Below are 20248 nucleotides of genomic sequence, written 5' to 3'. Positions count from 1 at the left end.
TATTTGAAAAGTGTCAGTTGAAGTCTAGACTCCTTCGTGTTGTTTTATCACTAATCTTTTCAAACAAATACCTTTTTTGTGATATTAATGACGGTTTTATCACGGTGAGAGGATTTCAAATATCCCTTTTCTTGTTTTAGGTGCATTTGGAGCGATTTCATAGTGATTAACTTCAGAGAGGGAGGCGCACTCGGACCCGCTAGCCCTGCTAACGTTAACAACAATGCTCCATATTAGCTGCTGAGAGAGGAGACTGAAACATACTTTACTAAAGCAGAGTTGTGAGTAAGGTTTAAGCTTCAGTGCATATCTGCGGTGAATCTAGAAAAGCTGTAGGTATTAGTCGAATAGAGCAGTGCACAGCAGCATTGTTGCAGTTTAACGTGGCTGATGTTTGAAGGAGAAACTCGTAAAGACTGAAAGCATTTTAACCCTTTTACTTCAGATGGAGGAAGAGGACAACACAGACAGAAAGCAACAACTCGCCAGACTCTCCCGAAAGCTCAACAATATTAAAAAATCCCTCAATGAAGGTAAAACTGTTGCTTTAAGACTCTTCTGCAGTACTGTATATCCATGCACTGTACAGTCATTATGATACATTTCACTTGTTTCAGATGATACGGATAATATCAACAAGGTTATTGGATCAAACTCGCCAGGATCTTGCTTCTCGTATTTGATGGCCCTGGAGAAGAAAGGAGACCCTCATCTCGATCACAACCACCTCATTCGGCTCATAGACTTTTACACCAGAGTCTTCTCCAGCTTGTCACTGGGGAAACATTGTCAAAATGACAGCTATGCCAGGATGTTAGTCAGATTTGCAGAGTTGAAAGCGTGAGTAGAATCTGTTACACTTACAGAAACTAGATTTATGAAGCATTAAATAACTTGTTTTTCTTATGCATTTCAAAAGCTGATGGTTATTTTGTTTTTTTGCTGGGTTTCACCTATTTTAGAATCCAAGATGTCAACGAGGCAGAGTACAACTTCAACCTGGCCAGATCTTGCAGTCAAAATTTTGCATTTGTTCACATTGCACATGCACAGTTTGAGCATTCTCGAGGTAGGCGTGTCCTTATTGAAGTTTTTTATATCAGTTGAAATTCCCATTGCATCTATTATATTTCATGTTGTCAGGAAACACAAAAAGAGGCATTCACATTCTGCAAAATGCTATTGATGTTGGTGCCAAACCCAAGGACCAGCTGGAGAGTGCCCTGCAGAGCATGCAGATGGGAAAGCCACGTTCCTGTGCAGAGGATAAAGAGAATGTACCATGTGAGACAATTTATTCCCATTATGCTATGATATACTTCCAGTCTCAAAGTTGGTGTGTATAAAGCAGTAATAACTGTACTGGCTTTATACAAATTATGCAACATTTGTGTAATTTTTTTTTTTTTTTTCCTCAGTATTTCCAAGCAGCTATATGCAGGACTCTGTCAAGGAATCCCAGAAAGCCAGCAGAATGTCCGATGGCACAGCTGACTTGCAGCTCTCCGGTATTTTCAGGTGAGGATAAGAATGAAAAAGCTTTTAGAATTTCAAAAAGGTTTGTTTAAGGAACAATATCTAACACTTGTTGGTTCTTTCACCTTCAGGATGGAGAGCCAGCGAGATGGATCTTCTGATGAAAAACTATCTGGCTGGAGATCAGGATCTCATCGCAAGAGAGCAGTCGGCCTAGTGCGTTTCAACCTGCTGCATAAAACGTTGACCACGTAGTTGTGTGGCAGGAGTCCTGAAGTTGTGTTTTCCCCTTTTGCTCTGCAGCCAGGGAGGGTACCTGTGATGCCTTTCTCCATCCCAGAAAAGGATGATGATGACGTCAACGTCAATGGGGGTCCCCCCAAAAGAAATGATTTATCCATCCATTCAAGTCTGTCAAGGTATTATTTTATAACATGTACTTACAATTGTGTTTATCTTAGTTATGATTTTCATCCATCCGTTATAGAATAGAATCCCTTTTATTGTCATTTTACACATGAACAGTGAATTTGAATGAAATTCAATGAAACTGAAATGCATTTCACTCTTCAGTGCAACATGTCATTAAGTGCTCTATTTACATCAGGTAATCTATTACAAGGAGTAAATATATTGAGAGTAGAAAAGAATAAATACAAGTGCAAATAAGAGTGTGTAGCTGTGTAGATGAGACAGAATTGCAATGAGGTATTGTTATTGCATGTGAATTATTGCATGTTTACTGATGTTGGTATATTGGATATTACACTATGTGCTTGCCTATGTTATTGCTGGTAAAGACATGGCAGAGAGTACCGTTCCTAGTCTGGTCAATACAGGTGGAGGGGCTTGAGGTCACACTGTAGTCACTGCATGTTGGAATTCAGGGTAGTGATGGCTTTTGGAAAAAAAAACTATTTGTTTCGATGATAGTGATTGATTATTTTTATGTGGCCACATTTAAGCAACACTAGGTGACGTTTCTCAGCTCTGGAAGAGAAAGGCTCGTCCGCGTGTCGCACTGAGCGGCTCCTCGGCTCTCCAGAGAGCTGCACGCGGCGTGCGAGGAGAAAACATCCCCTCCTGTCTTTACTAAACCGTCCCAGCTTGCTTTGAAAAGAGTCCGTCGCGGATGAGCTCACGGCGCAAACAGGCCGCTTTTGGGAAAGTTAAAGTTAAATTCAAGTAAAGTTAAAGTGGGGTGAAACTGACCGGCGGACCGTACAGCAGCGCCAACACCAGCAGCTGGTCGTATAACGATGCACGCACGACAGCACGTGAGTAACGTACTGTATGTAACTGGGTGCGCTTGTTTTATGTCTCCTAGAAGGAGAGACGAGACAAGAGAGTGCGAAAAGCCTGTAATTAAATGCCCGCGGCTAAAAGCAAATGCGTGGCAATGTATACTCGAATATTCACGATATAGTCATTTTGTGCATCGCACAGAGTAGAAGCCGAGATACATCGACTATACTCGATATATATCGCCCAGCCCTAGGCTCGGCACACGGCCTTGTGGGGAGCCGGTGCAGCCGTGGGAAAGGTGGGGGCCATGTCTCACAGTCTGGGGTCGGTTTGTAAGGAAGTCTTTTATCCAGACACAAGTGGAAGGGGGGAGGCTGAGAGTGTGCAGTTTTGTGTTGAGAATATCCGGGATGATTGTATTGAAAGCAGAGCTGTAATCCACTAAGAGCATCTGGAAATGGCTCTGCTGCTGTTCTAGGTGGCATAGTGCTGTAGGGCTGAAACGATTCCTCGAATAATTCGAGTAATTCGATTACAAAAAATGATCGAGGAATTTTCTCTGCCTCGAGGAATCATTTAATTAATTAATTAATTAATTAATTTATTTATTTTTTTCGTTTAATTTCACCAGCTCAAAGCCTCGTATTACGCCCGGACCACATTTAATGCGACACAACACGCTGACGCTGCGCACGTTAAAGGGGGGAGAAAGAGGCGGCGGATATGTTTGTTTTGTAACATGCCATGCTCAGGCGGTCTGCAATGGCCCAGACGGGAGAAACATGTAGTTCAGTGCTTAACTTTTATTTTTAATCCACGCTATATTCTTCTGGTCCGTTCTCCTAATGTTCCGCGTTAAATCGACGCAGAGTCTACGCCGCTCTCGGGCGAGGGCGGAGAGCGCCGGTGTCGGTGCTTTTTTTTCTCCCAGCTGCTATTTTTTCCCGGCTCCCCGTACGTGATGACGTTTCGTCTTGTGATTGGCTTTTGACCGTACGTGATGACGTTCCGTCTTGTGAAAACTGATGATTAATAAATGTAATAAAGCAAATCGATAATTTAAAATGTCTATTAAGATCAAAATATTTAACTGCTTACTGCTATGCAGCAAGCAAAAGATTGTTTACCCTATACTGTATATAGTAGGCTATTATTGTTCTCAGCTCACTGATGAATCTCCAATTGTCTAATGAAAATAGTCCCTAATAAATATTTTAACTCTAATATTTTTTTTAGCCTATGTCAGTAAGATCACTGATAATTCTGATAATTCCTTGTATATGTTTCTTCTCCCTTTTACCTCCACTATGATCTGCTGCTTCTGACTAAAATACCATCGCGGGGAAAATATTGCAGCCCGATACAATCTGGTACCCACACCGGTCCGGCTGGCGGGGCTGCGCTGCCGTGCAGGCTTCCACGGCTACGCCGTAGGGTACGCGGCGACGCGCACCATACTGCGTTGTTGTAACGCGGAACCATAAATCAGCCTTTACCCGGTATATAAACCTCTGTTCCCGCTACAGTTTTAACTAAAAGACAAGGCAGAAAATGTCAGAAAAATAAAAACGTAATAAAGCTAACTGGGTAGTTTTCATTTCATTTTATCTCTATAGTCATTCATGGATAAAACAAGCAGCACTGGTGCCTAATGTGCTCCAATACAGCAGGTCTCATAATTTTATTTTGAACACTGCCAAAACTCTAACTTAAAACTTAACTAGAACTTAAAATTTGCTTGACACAAATGAAAGTTCAATTGAAACACATGGGAAAACACCTAACATTTTAAGTTATGTCTGATATCAGGTGTAATGGCATTTTTAGGTTAGAAGAACATTTCTTGGTAAGATCCTTAGTTTTTTGAGTGAAGGCAGTGAATTTGGTCGACTGGTGTAAGTTCAGGGTTTTTAAATGAACAGCCATGAACCTACTGTATTATATAATTTAGTCTTGATGTCAATTAACATCTAACATCTTATGTATATTTATAATTGCTCTTTAACTAAACAAATATGTGTTTTATCCGATTACTCGATTAATCGATGGAATTTTCAGTAGAATACTCGATTACTAAAATATTCGATAGCTGCAGCCCTATAGTGCTGAATGCAGAGCTATGGAAATGGCATCTTCTGTGGATCTGTTCGCTCTGTATGCAAACTGGTGTGGGTCCAAGTTTGGAGGGAGGTGGTCCTTGATGTTCTGTAGGACCATTCTTCAAAGCACTTTGTGATTCCCTATGTGAGGGCCACAGGATGGTAGTTGTTGAGGGTGATCAACCTGTGCTGCCCCATGAGCACTGAACATGTCATTCAGAAAACTGTGATAAGGAACACACAAATGGCTTTTATTTTGAGTCCCCTCAACCATCTGGGCTTTATTGTTCAGTTGACTTTGGATTCTTTGAATAAACATTCACAAAACAGTTAACAGGTGCACAACAACATGCACAAACCTCCTTATTCAAGCATTTGTTAGGGCTTCAGTTAAAGGAGCCGTCTGTAAGAAATGTCCAAAACTGGTACTGCAGTCACTTTCAAAATATTGTTGAGCGGCGTGTACCCTCCCTCTCCTCCCCCCGACCAGAGGTTGCCAGGTAGGCTGCAGAATGCAGCAGGAACGTAGGCTGCCATGGCTGCCATAATTAGAGCCGAGCTGGCAACCCGGATGCCGAAACAATACTGACTTGGTGATTGGGAGATAGGTGGAGGGTGGAGCTTCAGAAACAATACTGACTTGGTGATTGGGAGATAGGTGGAGGGTGGAGCTTCAGAAACAATACTGACTTGGTGATTGGGAGATAGGTGGAGGGTGGAGCTTCAGGCCAGTGACATAAGTATTTGAAATGAACATGATTTTTAAATGTCTGTTGACAAATTGGGGTCATTTTATGATTTGTTTTATTATTGCTCTTACATACAGCTCCTTTAACATCAGCCTGAGGGGGAATCTTATCTTCATTTAGCTAAAATGGGCCTTGTATGTTCTGGATTCCAAAGATCTACAGTGTTTGAAGTAAAATAAAACCTAGTTGAAAGAGCCACAGCAGCAGTATGTCATGCTCTTATCTTGACAGCCAAGAACCAGGGGTGCCAGGCTGGAGGCAGCATACATGTAAAGACCACCCAAATTAATCTTAATGATTGCAGAGGCACACCCTGCATTCGGTGCCAACAATATGAATCTGGGGTTACAATCTGCCTAGTGTATACCTGAGTATAGTTGTAAAAAAAAAAAAGATCAGGGGCCTCATTTATAAAAGAGTGCGTAGGATTCATACTAAAAGTGTATGTGCGCTCAAAAGCCAAAAATGGCGTGCGCACAAAAAAATCCTGATTTATAAAACCGCATGCACGCACATCTGCACGCAATGTTCTCTTTATAAATCACAGTCCAGCTGGAAGGTTGCGCAGGTGAATTCGCCTCATATCCTGCCCTCTACACGCCCACTTTCTACCATGAATGGTCAATGCAAAGTACTTCATGACTGTTTTTACATATGAATGAGCCTGCTGAGCATGCGCAGCGCCACCTGCAGTCTGTTTCTGCTGTGCGTCAGGATGAATGAGTCATGTGTCGAGCCACCGTGCCACTAAATTTGTCAGAACCATGTTTGAGGCACAAATGACTTGTACATTTATTGAATGCAAATTTTTACAGTTCACATAGACAAATTCCTTTTCGCTCGGAGCCCTTATAGCAATGTGAGCGCAGCCAATAGCACCGATTACATTTGGGAAACCTGCCATTGCTGCAAATTGCCCTTTTAATGTTGGCCTGTTCACCCACAGTGTAAGGAAACCAGATGTATCGACTGGTCATTTTAATAATGCCATCCAAAACGGCTGGCTTTATAGTGCTCAGTGACGGCTGTGATATCCCAGACCTAAAGACGGAATTTAGATATTATATCGTACCTCAAAGGGGCTTTAGGCAGAACATGTAACATTATTTATTGTTAATCAAACACATACCTGTCAGCTAATTCCCGCTGGAAAGAGCCGGTTGCCAGAAAACCAAGAGTGGTCAGCACGTTTATATGCACCGGGATGGAGCAATTCCAGGGGGTCGGTCTGTCTGACACTGGACCCATTTCACATAGATCAAAGTAGATCCAAGAGCACAAAATCGACTTATTAACCAGTCATCATCATGGGCCAGGAAATCTTCATGGTCCTAAATACTCTCTCCATCCTGATCCTGCCATTTACCTGATCTTCAAGCAGTGCCAGCGCATCCATTGTGCAGCATTATTCACAGCTGTCACCACGCAATTTATATTCTTACTCAGCAATTAGACTGGTTGTTACACACCTTGTCACGATAAATAATCAATCTGGTGCTATTCACCACTCCATACCATTTGAAGATGGAAGTATGATATATGAACGTAGTACCTACTGCAAATACAGGTGTAATGGCTCACTTACGGAACACATAGATCTATAAAACTGCCGGCTTGGGTGTACATGGATCTATAAGTCTGATATGTGATGACATTAAGAGTATGACATGAATCTGGCTTCATTTCACCACCTCACCGCCTGCGTCGCCAGTTCCCCATATCTTCAAAATATTTGTGCGCTAGGATCAAAGTTTGCGTAGAGATACGCACATTTTCCCGCTAAGTTTTTTTTTTTTTTTAAATCCCAACCTTTGCGTAGAAGGTGGCGTGCGCATCTTTCAAGCCCTGTTTTGTGCGCACGCAAGCTTTATAAATGAGGCCCCAGTTCCTTTTGTGTTCAGTGTTCAGCATCCACTAATGAGTACTTCCAGCATCTTCTCATAAAGGTGCTGTAAACGTTACACTGAGCTCAGTACACTTGGTAAAAACTGTAACTCTTGTATTTTGCATGGAATTATCAAGAACCGTCTGCTATACTTATAGTGGTGTATTTTTGATGTTTTTTTTTTTCTCCTCCTGCTAGACAAACATCTGGTTCAAACATGAACTCAACCTTTGGGCTGTCCTCTTCAAAGAAAAATGCAGAAGATGGGGATTTGTTCAATGTTCAAGTTAGTGCAAACAATCTCCGAGTTTGTGCATGACATGCTTTGTGCTTTTTAACTACGTGTCTTCTGTTCTGCAAAATGTTTAATTTGAGTGGAAGTGAGAAAATGTAACTCTTTGGCTCTGTGTGTTTTCAGCCATCAGTTTTCAGTCTGGATAACATCCAATGTGATGACCAGGCAGCTGCCGACTCAACCACTACACTCCTCCAAACACACGGCACTCGAGACTCCTCGAGAATGGAAGGTAACCTGCTACCTGTTCCCAGCTGCATGTGTTGAATTTGCATTTATACTCTGGGAGTGATGGTATAAAGACTTGATATCCTGATTTCTGCATATTTCCTTGCAGATGTAACTTTCCGTTTTGATCAGATCGTTAATTCCAAGTCTCCTGAGTCGTGTTGGGCATACCTGACGAACCTGGAGAAAAGAGGCAACCCTCACACGGATATCTGCCTCCTCAATAAGCTGAAGGATTGTTATTCCAAAGTCTTTGCCAGGCTGCCGATCAGACAGTACAGTAAAAATGCCAGCTACGCCAGAATACTGGTCAGATATGCAGAACTTAAAGGGTAAGTCTAGTTGAAACTGAAGTTTGAAATTTTATTGCGTGCGTTTTGGGTTTGGCTATATGGATGAACATCTAAGAATTTGTTTTCTGAAAGTCAACTATTTGTATTGGTACTGATTGATTGGTACTGTCAATTACTGCACCAAATAACATAGCAGTTGTAACTGTAATTACGTTAAGAGACTGAAAAGGTTAAATTAATCTTCCTGCTGTTCTGATTAGCATCAAAGTTTAACGTGCTAATTAAGTTTCCTACAATTTGGTTTCCTCCTGCAGAATTGAAGATCCAGATGAAGCACAGGACCACTTCATCGTTGCCAGGTCCAACTGCAAAGGCTTTGCCCTTGTCCACATTGCACACGCTCAGTTTGAGGCTTCTCAAGGTTTGTCTACTTCCTGAGGCTTTACTCCCATTTCATTCTTAGACAGCAGCTCCTAAAGGCCATGACACGCCAAACAGATGCAGAGAAGCAGTTGGGTTAGGAGTGTAAACGACTTCCTCCTGGGAAACCTTCTGCCATTGATCCATGTGGAGGGAGAAAATTCCACCCACATCTAAAAAAAAAAAAGAACATAGTCAACCCTGTCTTGTGAGGTGTTTTTTTTTCCGTGATACATGTTTCAGATTCAGATTCAGAAAAACGCTATTTATCCCCGAGGGCCAATTGCAAGACAACTGAGCAGCAAGGCATTGAAAATATCAAATAGAATAAGAAATAAAATAGAATAAAATGAACAGATAAATGGGGCATATCTCGTTATGTAAAATATTTGCTGAAGAGTATGATCTAAAGTTTTATGGTTATTAATGAGAATAAAGTTTTATGTTCTTGATCAATACGTCTAGAACATTAAAAGTCAAGTGCATTTCTGTAAAGATGTTTGATAGTGTTTGCTTTTGCTCTGCACGTTGCTTTAGGGGAAGCGTTGTGTTTCTCGGCAGGCGTGCACAACTCTGTGGCAAAAATAATGATCTCTTCCATGACCTTTCTTGTAGCACAGTTAATGTATTTCTCCTCCTCTGGAGCTAAATACCCACAATTACAGCTGCTATCACTCAAGTCCCTGTACAGCAATATTTCTGGAGCTCTGATTATTCGTCATGTACTCGGAACAATCTATTTACAATGAGGCTATATTGCTAAATATTGCTTTTGTTAAACAAAGATTTCCTCTCTTTTGTAGGTAACGTGATGAAAGCAACTTCGATTTTGCACAAAGCCCTAGCATTGAATGCCAAGCCATCTGAGCTCCTGGACACGGCCATGCGTAACCTAAAAGTTGGGGAAAAGCGGCTCGTGCCCTCCGTGGAGGAGGATCCTCCGTCAGGTAGAGTTTGGTGGAAGGCCGGCGCATGGTACAAAACAGTTAAAAGGAGGGTGTGCATTTTAATAATATGGTCTTCTGTCAATGTTTTTTACTGTTGCAGGAAACATTTCTACCTTTGTAGAAAGCCAGGAAGTGCAGCTACCAACACGGGTACCGGTGAACCGCTCAGTTGAGAAGCCGAAACCTTTCAGCAAGGAGCCGACATCGGAGTGGAAGATGCCAACGCTCGTCAGCCGACACGTTTCTCCAGACGTACGGTGGCTTTCTTCCTATAATGAACTACTGAACGTTAAAATGTGAAGTAGTTTTCTACAGCTGTGCTTGTGTCCTAGGCAGTGTAATGTTAGATGCACGAGTTAGCCGTGGACGTCTGGTGTGGGTTATTTTATATATACAGAGAGCAAATTAAAGAAACATTTCTTCAGATGTAGCAAGAGTGGAATGAGATGGCATCAAAGTCAAGCAATGTGCTTCCACATAACTCAAAATAATTGTTTAGGGCATATTATTTAAAAAAAATGTGAATAGTTATGTGGATGTGAACATATAATCAGGTGTTTGAAGTTACCGGTACTAGTAAATCAAACTCTGACTTCAGATCTGAAAATATGTGGCCTCCTATCCAGCCTCCCCATTTTTATCTCCTCCCAACTGGCCCAAGTGGCTGACTCCACTCCTTAAATCCACCGCTGGGAGCCAAGAAGTAAAAACATGTTGAAAAGGGACCAGGCCAAACCTCAGGACATTGTGCTAACTTGTTGAATGGGACAGAAGTCTCTTCTTTAGAGGAAAGATTTGTCTAAATCTCCAACTAGCAGTACTATCGCACTCCAAAAAATTAATTACTGTACATCTTATCTATTTATTTGAATTATCTGACAGTTGTGAAGCTTTTTTGATTCAGATTTTCCACTTGTGAAACCTAATTTTATTTCATAATGACCCCCCTTCCCCTCCAAATCTTAAGGATAAACGGACACCTCCTAATCCCAGACCTGCTCCTTGTCCGTCCGTCCCAACTCCATCCGTCCAGCTTCCATCCAGACTGCACCCAGCAGCTGCTTTTCAGACTCCTAACGGGTACAGGAGTCGGAATGAAAACAGGTAATACCTTTTTTTCCTCTTTTTTTGCATGTCTGCAGATTCTGCCACAAATAGGACGAATAGGATGAATTTTGCTGTCTTGATAAATGCTTTAATCTAAGCAAAAAAAAAAGAAGAAAAATGTGCTTAGTTTGGATAAGATCATCTACTTCATTGATACCCTTCTTATTAAGCCATTAAGAAATGTAATTAAAGTAAATGCTGTTCGATGAAGCTTATGAAGTTTTGTCAAATTTGTCAGTCTGAATATATTTTTAACTATTCATTCATCTCTTAGCTTTATTACTCCAGTGGTGAAACGAGGCCCTGAGGTGCCATCATCATCATCATCATCTGCTGCTGCAGCCGCACACACAACTGGAGCTGCTCAGCAGCCATGCACACCTCTAAACCAAATCCAGACTCCGCAGGTACAGTTCAGGCTCTGCCTCTGATGTTTATTCACCCCAGACGCATGCACACTCTTCCAACCGAGGACACATTATGTGAGGATATGGTACAACTAAAAAGTTTTCCCTTTCATCTAAACTAGTATCATTAGCCATTCTCCCCAAACTGGGCCAGGTGGGGATGGGGCTTAAACAAACAAGGCCTCAATTTGTAGGCAGAAAAATCCTCCCTGTTTCACTGTCAGGTTGATAAACTGGCTGCACTGAACCTCTGATAATGGTTCATCATGGGGGAACATCACCATCCATTTCTTTTAGGGGCGAATATCTATATTTATGTGTTGATCATAAATGATGGGAGAGAGAGGAAAACAAATCTTTTTTAAAACAAGACCTATCCTTATAGTTGAAATATGTTTCCACTGGCTTTAAATTGAGCTCAGAGGTGAACGAGGTAACAAGCAGAGACTGCACAAGACTGAACTAATGTAGTCTTTTCCTCTCCAAATAAATTACTTTGAATCAGTCTCCTCGTTTTCTCGGTTAATGCAGTTACAGGATTGGACGGCAAGCAAGATGATTACACTTACACGAACGCAAACTCACATCTTCTAGTTCCCTGTTGTTTTAACAGACTTTCTCGCTGCTGCAGCTGCGTCAGGATCAGTGCCTCATTCATCTAATATAACACACAATAGCAGAGAGTGAACATGAGTCCTGAGGTATAATTAGTGGCTTAAACTGTCAGAATCGGGCTCAGTTAGTCCAAGGGCAATGCACGACTTAAAAATCGAACAGACGATGACACTGAAATCGTTCCATTCATGGAAGGTAGATGTATTTGCTGTCGCGCCGACAGACTGCGGCAAAAAATAAATTTACTCTTCTATATAACACTCTCTCCCGTCGACTGGTCTCTGTCGCTCTGAATACTTTGTTTGTTGCTCTGATTTGTCGAAGCGCTTAAAAACGGTGCAAATTAGGGATGTCAAAATTGCTGAAAAATGACGTTCCCCCTAAAAAAAACACGCATATTCCAACTATTCGAACATCTGGTTGTGGATTTTGTCAATGACGCGCATTATATCAATAACAGGACAAATGAATACAAAGAGACATAATTAATTGTATAGGTTTGTTTATTTAAGGTTTAAAATATTTGACAATGTATTACCTCCAAAAAAAAATTAAATCAATTAATGACCAAGACTGCAGAACTCACTCTCGCACGCACTCTTTGCCGCAGTGTGCAAATACAGTTTGATAAGCAGCTGTTAGTGCTGCCTCTTGAATCTGGATGCTCTATGGATCATTTCCAGACCAAAAATCTTTCTAGATGTGGATCTATCTATTTATCAGGCTAAGAATTTGCCCAAAAACAATTGAGTCACAAAAGGGGAGAAATGAGCAAGCGAGCCAGCAAATGCTGGGATGATGAGAGGATGAAAAACTGAAGTAAATCTTAAACCGAATCTGTGACAACTGTGAACAACAGTGGGGGGGGGGGGGGGGGGGGGAAACAAGTCCATCTCAGCCTCAGTACACTCAGCTCTGGCTCAAAAGTGGGAAAGCAACTTGTAGACCAACTGACTTTTTTAGTTGTACAATATATTGGAGTAATAAGACTCTCTTGACCTGAAAACCCCTTCAACTTGCTGTGAGGAAAAAACATCTCTGTTTGAATCTCATTCCAGGCCTCAATCACGTCTCTTTCAAATGAGTCGATCACCATCAAGGGCAAGCAGTTTTTCATCCTGAAGATGATCGGACGTGGTGGCTCAAGCAAGGTAAACATTACTCATGAGTTTCCATGATGCAGAAGTCTTCAGTCCAAAGCTCACATTATCTTTGTAATGTTGTTTTTATGAATGTGAATGCCTTTATTGTCACTATACACATCTACAAACAGATTGAAAGCAACTTTTTTTTTTCCGGGCAAGCATGTATATAAAAATTGCAAACATAACAACATAAGCAAACATGAAACGATAAAACAATTTTTCACTATGGTTCGAATGTGGTTTATATACAAGGTGAGGTATTGAGGTATTTGCACACTAATGGACATTCACAGTATTTCAATAATATTAAATATTGCACAGTAGCTGGGTAGAAGAAAGTCTGGGGGTTTGGGGGCTGGACTGCTGAGTTCAGAGCCGTTATAGCTTTTGGGAAAAACCTGTTCTTGAGTCTGTTGGTCTTTGTTCCGATGCACCTGTAGCGCCCCCCTGAGGGCAACTGAGGCAGTGGGAGGTGCAACTGTCCATCAGGGAGGGGACAGGGCAGAGAATGATCTTCTCCGCTGTCTTAACTACACTCTGAAGCCCATCCCTGTCTGCCTCGGTGCAGCTGCTGCACCAAACTGATACAGTACGTCAGCATGGATGAGCGGTAGAAGGCCGGAGGCCCGGTTGTGCTTCCTGGGGACTCTCAGGAAGTTCAGCCACTGCTGAGCCTTCTTGGTGACCGCAGTGGTGTAGTCTGACCAGGAGATGTCAGCGGAGATGAGGGCACAGAAACTGGAAGGTGTGGACCTTTTCCACACACTCTCGTTGATGGAGCTCCTCTCTGTACGCTGCCTCGTCTCCCTCTGAGATGAGTCTGACCACTGAGTAGGGCTGGGCGATATGGACCAAAAGTCATATTTGCTTTTATATTTGTATTGCACCAATCACCACAACAAAAAATATCTCGATATTTTCTAGCTGAATGGCGATACTCGATATATATCGATATTTTTTCTGTGCCATAATTGGGGTTTCCCCCAAAGCATTATAGCATAGCGTCTCTGCTTCATTTTTTTCTGAGGCAAACCCTTAAAAAACAGTCAGTTTTAATACAAAGCCTCGTGCCAAATGTCACACAGGTACCTTTATTAACAGAGGTCTGCACAATATCAAAATGTATCAAACAAATGAAATAAAAATAAACTGCCTGCATAAATAGAATAAAAATGCTTCTTGAATAAAATAAAACAAATATCCCTTTCCTGCATAACAATTAAATTAAAATACACTGTGCAATTAATACAATGTAGACAGTAACAGGCAGACTTTTCCACTGAGGTTGACAGTTGTGCAAATAACAAAACATTTGTGCAAATCTTAAATAAAACATGTAAACAGATATTGCATCTCTTTGAGCAAATCTCAAATAATTACAACAAGTCAACTACTGTACATTTTACAGATTTTGTGTCAGGAAAACTAACCTGTCAACACTGTCAGGTTTCAGCACACAAAGGTACTTTTTTGCCAGCGCGAGGGGTCAGCGTTGATGTACAGTCAATTTGTCACAAAATAAGCTATATCGATATAAACGATATTGTCTCGTACCATATCGCGCATGAAAATATATCAATATATATTAAAATCTTGATATATCACCCAGCCCTGCCACTGAGGTGTTGTCAGCAAATTTGACGATGGGTTTCTTTTTGTGGGCCAGATGGCAGTCATGGGTGTAGCCCATAATAATGACAATACAGCCCTGTGAGGAACCGGTGCTCGGCGTGAGAGTGGAGAAGTGGGGGGCAAGTCTCACAAGTCTCACGGTCTGGGGACGGTTGCCAAGAAAGAGCTGTAATCCACGAAGGGCATCTGGATGTAGCTGTTAAATCATCTGTTGCAGTTTCACTGTTATTTTCTCTTTTCCAGGTCTACCAAGTCCTGGATCACAGAAAACAGCTGTTTGCTGTGAAATACGTGGACCTTGAGGAGGCTGATGCTCAGACCGTAGAAAGCTACAAAAATGAAATCGAACACCTGAACCACTTGCAGCAATACAGCGATCAAATCATAAAACTCTATGATTAGTGAGTACATGAAATAAATTAAACTTTTTCTTGTGAAATGAAACCATGCCAGGTTATTTTCAGAGAAACATGAGTTTGTGAGTTCCTGAGACCAGAGTTACCGCATGGGCTCTATTTGGAAAGTGTTTGTGTTTCGTATTTCTGGTGTCTACAGGAATGTCCTGATGGTCCCACTTGTGTTTGCAGTGAAATAACCAACAGCTACATCTACATGTTGATGGAGTGTGGAAACTTGGACCTAAACACTTGGCTGAGAAACCGCAAAACTGTGAATCCCCTCGAGAGGAAGTTCTACTGGAAGAACATGCTGGAAGCCGTCCAAACCATCCACAAACACGGTTCGTTCTTTTGTGGCTCCCGTTGTTGCTCCCATATTCTCAGTGTTTTCTTAAAGGGCATCATGAATTATGCTCATTATCATATTATTTGTGCTCCCTGCAGGTATTGTCCACAGCGATCTGAAGCCGGCTAATTTTGTCATCGTGAATGCGTCACTGAAGCTAATCGACTTTGGCATCGCAAACAGAATCCAACCTGATGTGACGAGCATCATGAAGGACTCGCAGGCAAGTTGTACTTCCCATCAATCCACTAGACCTCTTATGATTGTACTTATCGCACAAATAATCCCATTAGAAAAATGGTTGAAACAACCATGATTCTATGACGGGATGCCACATTTACAATAAGACGACTTCTGGAATGTTATCCTTGCTCAGTTTTTCTTAGTCAAGTGTAGATGATTTAATTAGAAAATGGAAGCATTTAGGAACAAAAGCAACTCTGGCCATAAGACTGAAGATCAAGTAAGATCCCAGGGCAATCTATAAGTCCTTGTTTGTGTAACATGTAGAAGTTGGAAAACTTTAGTAGTTTCTGTCTTCACTGACATGACAGTAGTTAGCAGATTTGTGGGGAGTGTGTCTCTCGGCTCTCGGTGAACACGGTCAGAATCCTCATGTCTGACTGCTGGATGTTTCATGCTTTCCAAAAAGATATCTTTTTTGAGTGTATGTGTAAGTGTATGTTTCCAATTAGTTGCTCAAAACAGATTGTTGGGTTCACACTTGTCCTTGTCAGGACTGTAAGTAATTACTGTGTCGTTCAAGACAATCATCACATGTGATTGGTCTTTTTATCCTTTTCTATCACCTTTTAAAAATGGAACGACACACACGATCTGCTCAGATTAGCCCTCACTGTAGACCAATAACGTGGGATTAATTCAGTTATTGGAATTTGATGTTTTATATCAACATTTTGATATCTACACTTATAGTTGGACATAGGGCTGGGTATCGATTCAAATGTCAAGAATCGATTCCGATTCTTAAGATTCAGAATCGATTATCATGATTCGATTCGATATTGATTTGGCTTAGTGTTATTTAAAATGTTTTTTGAGCTGTTGCCTGAATTATATGACTGTAAAATAACTAGTGAAATAATAATTTTACAATAATTATTGTGAAATAACTAAGAAATAAATAACTCAAACAGGCCTTTCAATATCCATTTAAAGAGCAAAAAAGAAAGAAATTGCAACAGCTCATGCAGTAAACAAATCCTTTTAGCTTATCTGATTTATTCTGTCACCACGCACACATATTGCCATGAAGCACCTGGCATTTTTCAGAACTGTCATGACAAACTGTGTGTCTGACTACTGGGATTAAAGTTCACCTGGCGAAAATGATGAAAAAAAAAATAAATAAATAAAAAATTGATCTTTAGACATAAGAATCGATTTTTAGGAATTAATATGAGAATCGATTTAGAATCGGAAAATCGATTTTTTTTTTTTTTTTTTCAACACAGGCCTAGTTGGACATTTTATTTTGTTAATTTATTTTGAAAATCCTTTTAAAAAGGGATTGTATGCATTTAATTTGTCTTCTTGGCCTTGTTTGAACCCATACCAAACTGTCTTCTTTGACATTTGTTAACTTACTAACAGGTGCTTAAAACCTGAGCAGCTCCACAGCGGTCATTACTGTTTTCAGTTTCTGCATTGCAACAGTACAAACTATGGGGTTTCTGTTCACTGAGAGGAAAATAACTGGGCAGCCTTGGACTATTGTGAGAAATGTGGGAACATTTAACAGGGCTGGTCAGATACTTTTGACTGAATGATTGAAATAAATAAATACAGCATGCTAACCGTGTGAACTGAAATATACAGGAAAATTCCTATAAAACAAGACATGTATAAGATGAACAGGTCCACTATGTGTAACACTTGATTGTTATCACATGCAGGTAGGAACCCTGAACTATATGCCCCCTGAAGCCATCAAAGATACTTCATCACAGCCAGGAAAGGCACGCTCTAAGGTACTTCATCTTGGCTGGTTTTTAATGTTTACCAAATGGAGATTGCACATTACTACAATGTTTAAAACAAAACTAAAGATGTAATAATGTTGCTGTACAGATCAGCCCCAAGGGTGACGTGTGGTCCCTCGGCTGCATCCTCTACTGCATGACTTATGGCAAGACTCCGTTTCAAACCATCACCAACCAAATAGCCAAGCTGCACGCCATCATCGACACATCCCATAGGATCGAGTTTCCTGACATCGCAGAGAGGGATCTGCTGGATGTTTTGAAGGTGAACCGCTTTATTAATATTAAAATTGATAAGGGAACTGTGGGTTTTGGACTAAGGCAGTGGCTACTTTTAGATTTGTTATTCAAAACACTTTATGTGTTTCTCCCCCCCTCAGAGGTGCTTGGTACGAAACCCCAGGGAGAGAATCTCTATTGCAGAACTGCTGGAACATCCCTACCTCCAGCTGAAGCCACAGACATCACCTGAACCAGGTACATATGAGTCAAAGCAGCACATTTGTGCGTTAAGGAGTCATGAGCAAAAGTATAATGAAGATTCTGATTGTAGTGGGTCTCATTATTTCCCAAGAAAACTCCAGCGGAACAACTACATACAAGTGTTTTCACCCTGACTTTTTTTATTTCACAAAAACGTGAATCCAAAATGGGAAAAAAGGCTAAGCTAAATAGGATAAGTTGCAGCCAGGTCTTGCTAAGAAACAGCTCTTGAAGAATTGATCAGAAGAATCAGCGTACAGACGTCTATAACAGCAGTTTAGGTTGATCTGCAGCTGCAGGAGCTGAACATCCTGCAGGTTCAAGTGGACCATGAACGCCTCTGTTTAGCAGTGTTAGAATGGAATGTGAGGCCATCTGGTAGATGAATAATGCTTGTAATAAGAGCCACTGTGATCAGATGATTTATATGTTAATGTTGTACGGGTTATTAGAGTTCTTATTTCTGCAGGTGACTGTATCTGCTGAGCAGTTTTAATTTCTCACTCGTGATTCATGTCTTTCAGAAAATCCCTCCAACAGCGATCTCAGAAGGATTTTAACAGATCTCGCAGCCCTCCAGTCTCCAAACAGCATAATCAGAGCCGCTAACGTAAGATTTACTTCACACAACAAACTCCACCAGCCTCACTAGAAGCTCATTTTGCCTTCTGCTTCTTTCAGAATTTGGTAAAGATGTGCAGCAGCGGCAGGAAACTGGACGTTGCTGAATGTGCAAAGCCTTCTTCTTAATGATCCTGGACAATATGATGTGGATATTCCTTCCTTTCCTTTCATCTGTCCATAAACACTTTATCGCAGTGTTCTGCTGGAAGTTGTTGAAACTCACAAATCAGTATTTTTGTGTTTTCTCTTAAGCAAAACATTGAATTTTTATGTATATTTAAATTTCTATCGTCTTGCTTTATTTTACTTATCTTTTCATTTTTACATAGTACAGTGATGACTGTAATCATATACAGTATAGTGTAATGAAATAAACATACTATGTATCCTAAAGGTCCTAAAGGGTTGGTTGTTTATTCGTCTGAACTTTAAAGTAAGTTATTTTCATTCACCATACCATACAAAACCTATTTGTCTGCAGTGAATACAAATTGCATACACATCTGCAAAGTATATACAGCACAGCAATACAACTGGTTCATGGTTTTGTTTAATAGTTTGTAATATAAGTTATAAATCTGCTTCTGGTTCTGCAAGAACACCCAAAAGTACATTTCCAAAGGTTTGAACTGGACCGTGATGTAAAGCCTGTGTCTGCTTTGGGTTAAAATTGTTTGACTTCACAGTAAATAATTTATTAGAAAATGAATGAGCACACTGATCTAGTTTTATTTTAGTGGCTCATACTTTATATTTAGTGTGCGTGTTTTTGAAAGCTCAGTCTCCACACAATGATCGTGCTGAACTTGCAAAACAAATGATGAGAACGGTTTCTGCAAAAATTGATCCAAGTAAAACTTCTCTGTTATGGTCTTTGACTCCATTTTAACCTTCTCATTTTTGGGCATTTATTTAAACCCTCATTCAAAAGATGAAGCTTTACTCACAGAATGCCTAAATATTAAAGGTATGAAAAGAGATTCTATATGATTTATTTTCTAGCCCAGAACTAATGAGGTTACAAGCCCAGATCAGACTACTACTATTCAAGTTATTATATTTTCCTCCAGCAAACTTCACAGCATGATGCATTTGCTGCACTTAAGTGTGTACAGCATCCCAATGCACATGAGAGTAAGAATCATTTTTTAAACGGTATGCAGAAAATGTGGGTGGAGTAGAATCAAGTGTCTGACTCTGACATAAGATAAGAACCAGCTTATCGGGACAGAGCTGTTACCCAGGTGGTATATGAACAATAACAAGTTACAGATGTTTCCTTAAGACCTCAAGAAGAAAACCTGTAAAGAAAAATAAAAAGCGTATGTCCACTCTTAATATGAAAGACCTTAGCTATTCACTTCTGCAGCTCACTAAACACTACATCATACTTTTAAAAAGGAAAAGAGATGGTTCCATCCCACAATTCCTTGCACACATATTTTTCCCCTCGGACAGCTGCGCGGATGAGACTCTTGCAGATGAGTATGGACATGATTCGGACTGTGAGCCACAATTAGGAGTGTTTTTAAATTTAACGTCAGCCACTGCAGACCTACATGGCAGTTTCACAGTTGCATTTTCCAAAGTCTTATCCCACATCCAATTTTTCCTTGACCTCATGATGTTTTCCATTGAGGTTAAGGGAAAAATATGTAGTAAAAGACTTTAGAGGTAATTTGTTTGACTGCCTGTGGTTACTTTTGCTGCTGTTATCCATAAACCGTTACTAATTGCAGCCACAAGAGTGTCTGGCTGCAGCAGACCTCCAGTGTGAGGCTGCTTCCTGTGCAGGCTCCACTCTCAGGCTGCCTCCAGTGTCAGGACATGGTCTGCAGCCAGACCCTTCTC

At 40.8% G+C, this 20248-nt stretch overlaps 1 protein-coding gene across 1 annotated transcript; it reads left to right on the top strand.

The window, feature by feature from the left end:
• ttk (ttk protein kinase) lies at nt 1–18764 on the top strand. Its single transcript, XM_061718216.1, has 25 exons — nt 1–104; nt 446–533; nt 618–840; nt 963–1069; nt 1144–1284; nt 1419–1518; nt 1608–1692; nt 1780–1895; nt 7653–7740; nt 7873–7981; nt 8087–8309; nt 8585–8691; nt 9494–9637; nt 9738–9889; nt 10605–10741; nt 11019–11151; nt 12825–12917; nt 14787–14944; nt 15131–15282; nt 15386–15510; nt 17204–17278; nt 17379–17555; nt 17671–17767; nt 18298–18383; nt 18455–18764. Exons 2-25 carry the CDS (start codon nt 446–448, stop codon nt 18521–18523), a joined length of 2985 nt encoding a protein of 994 aa, XP_061574200.1. The 5' UTR covers nt 1–104; the 3' UTR covers nt 18524–18764.
• The last annotated feature ends 1484 nt before the right edge of the window (nt 18765–20248 follow it).

The sequence above is a fragment of the Cololabis saira genome, chromosome 3 (assembly GCF_033807715.1).
Source record: "Cololabis saira isolate AMF1-May2022 chromosome 3, fColSai1.1, whole genome shotgun sequence".
Lineage (NCBI taxonomy): Eukaryota > Metazoa > Chordata > Actinopteri > Beloniformes > Belonidae > Cololabis > Cololabis saira.
This window is presented reverse-complemented; position numbering and strand designations above follow the sequence as displayed.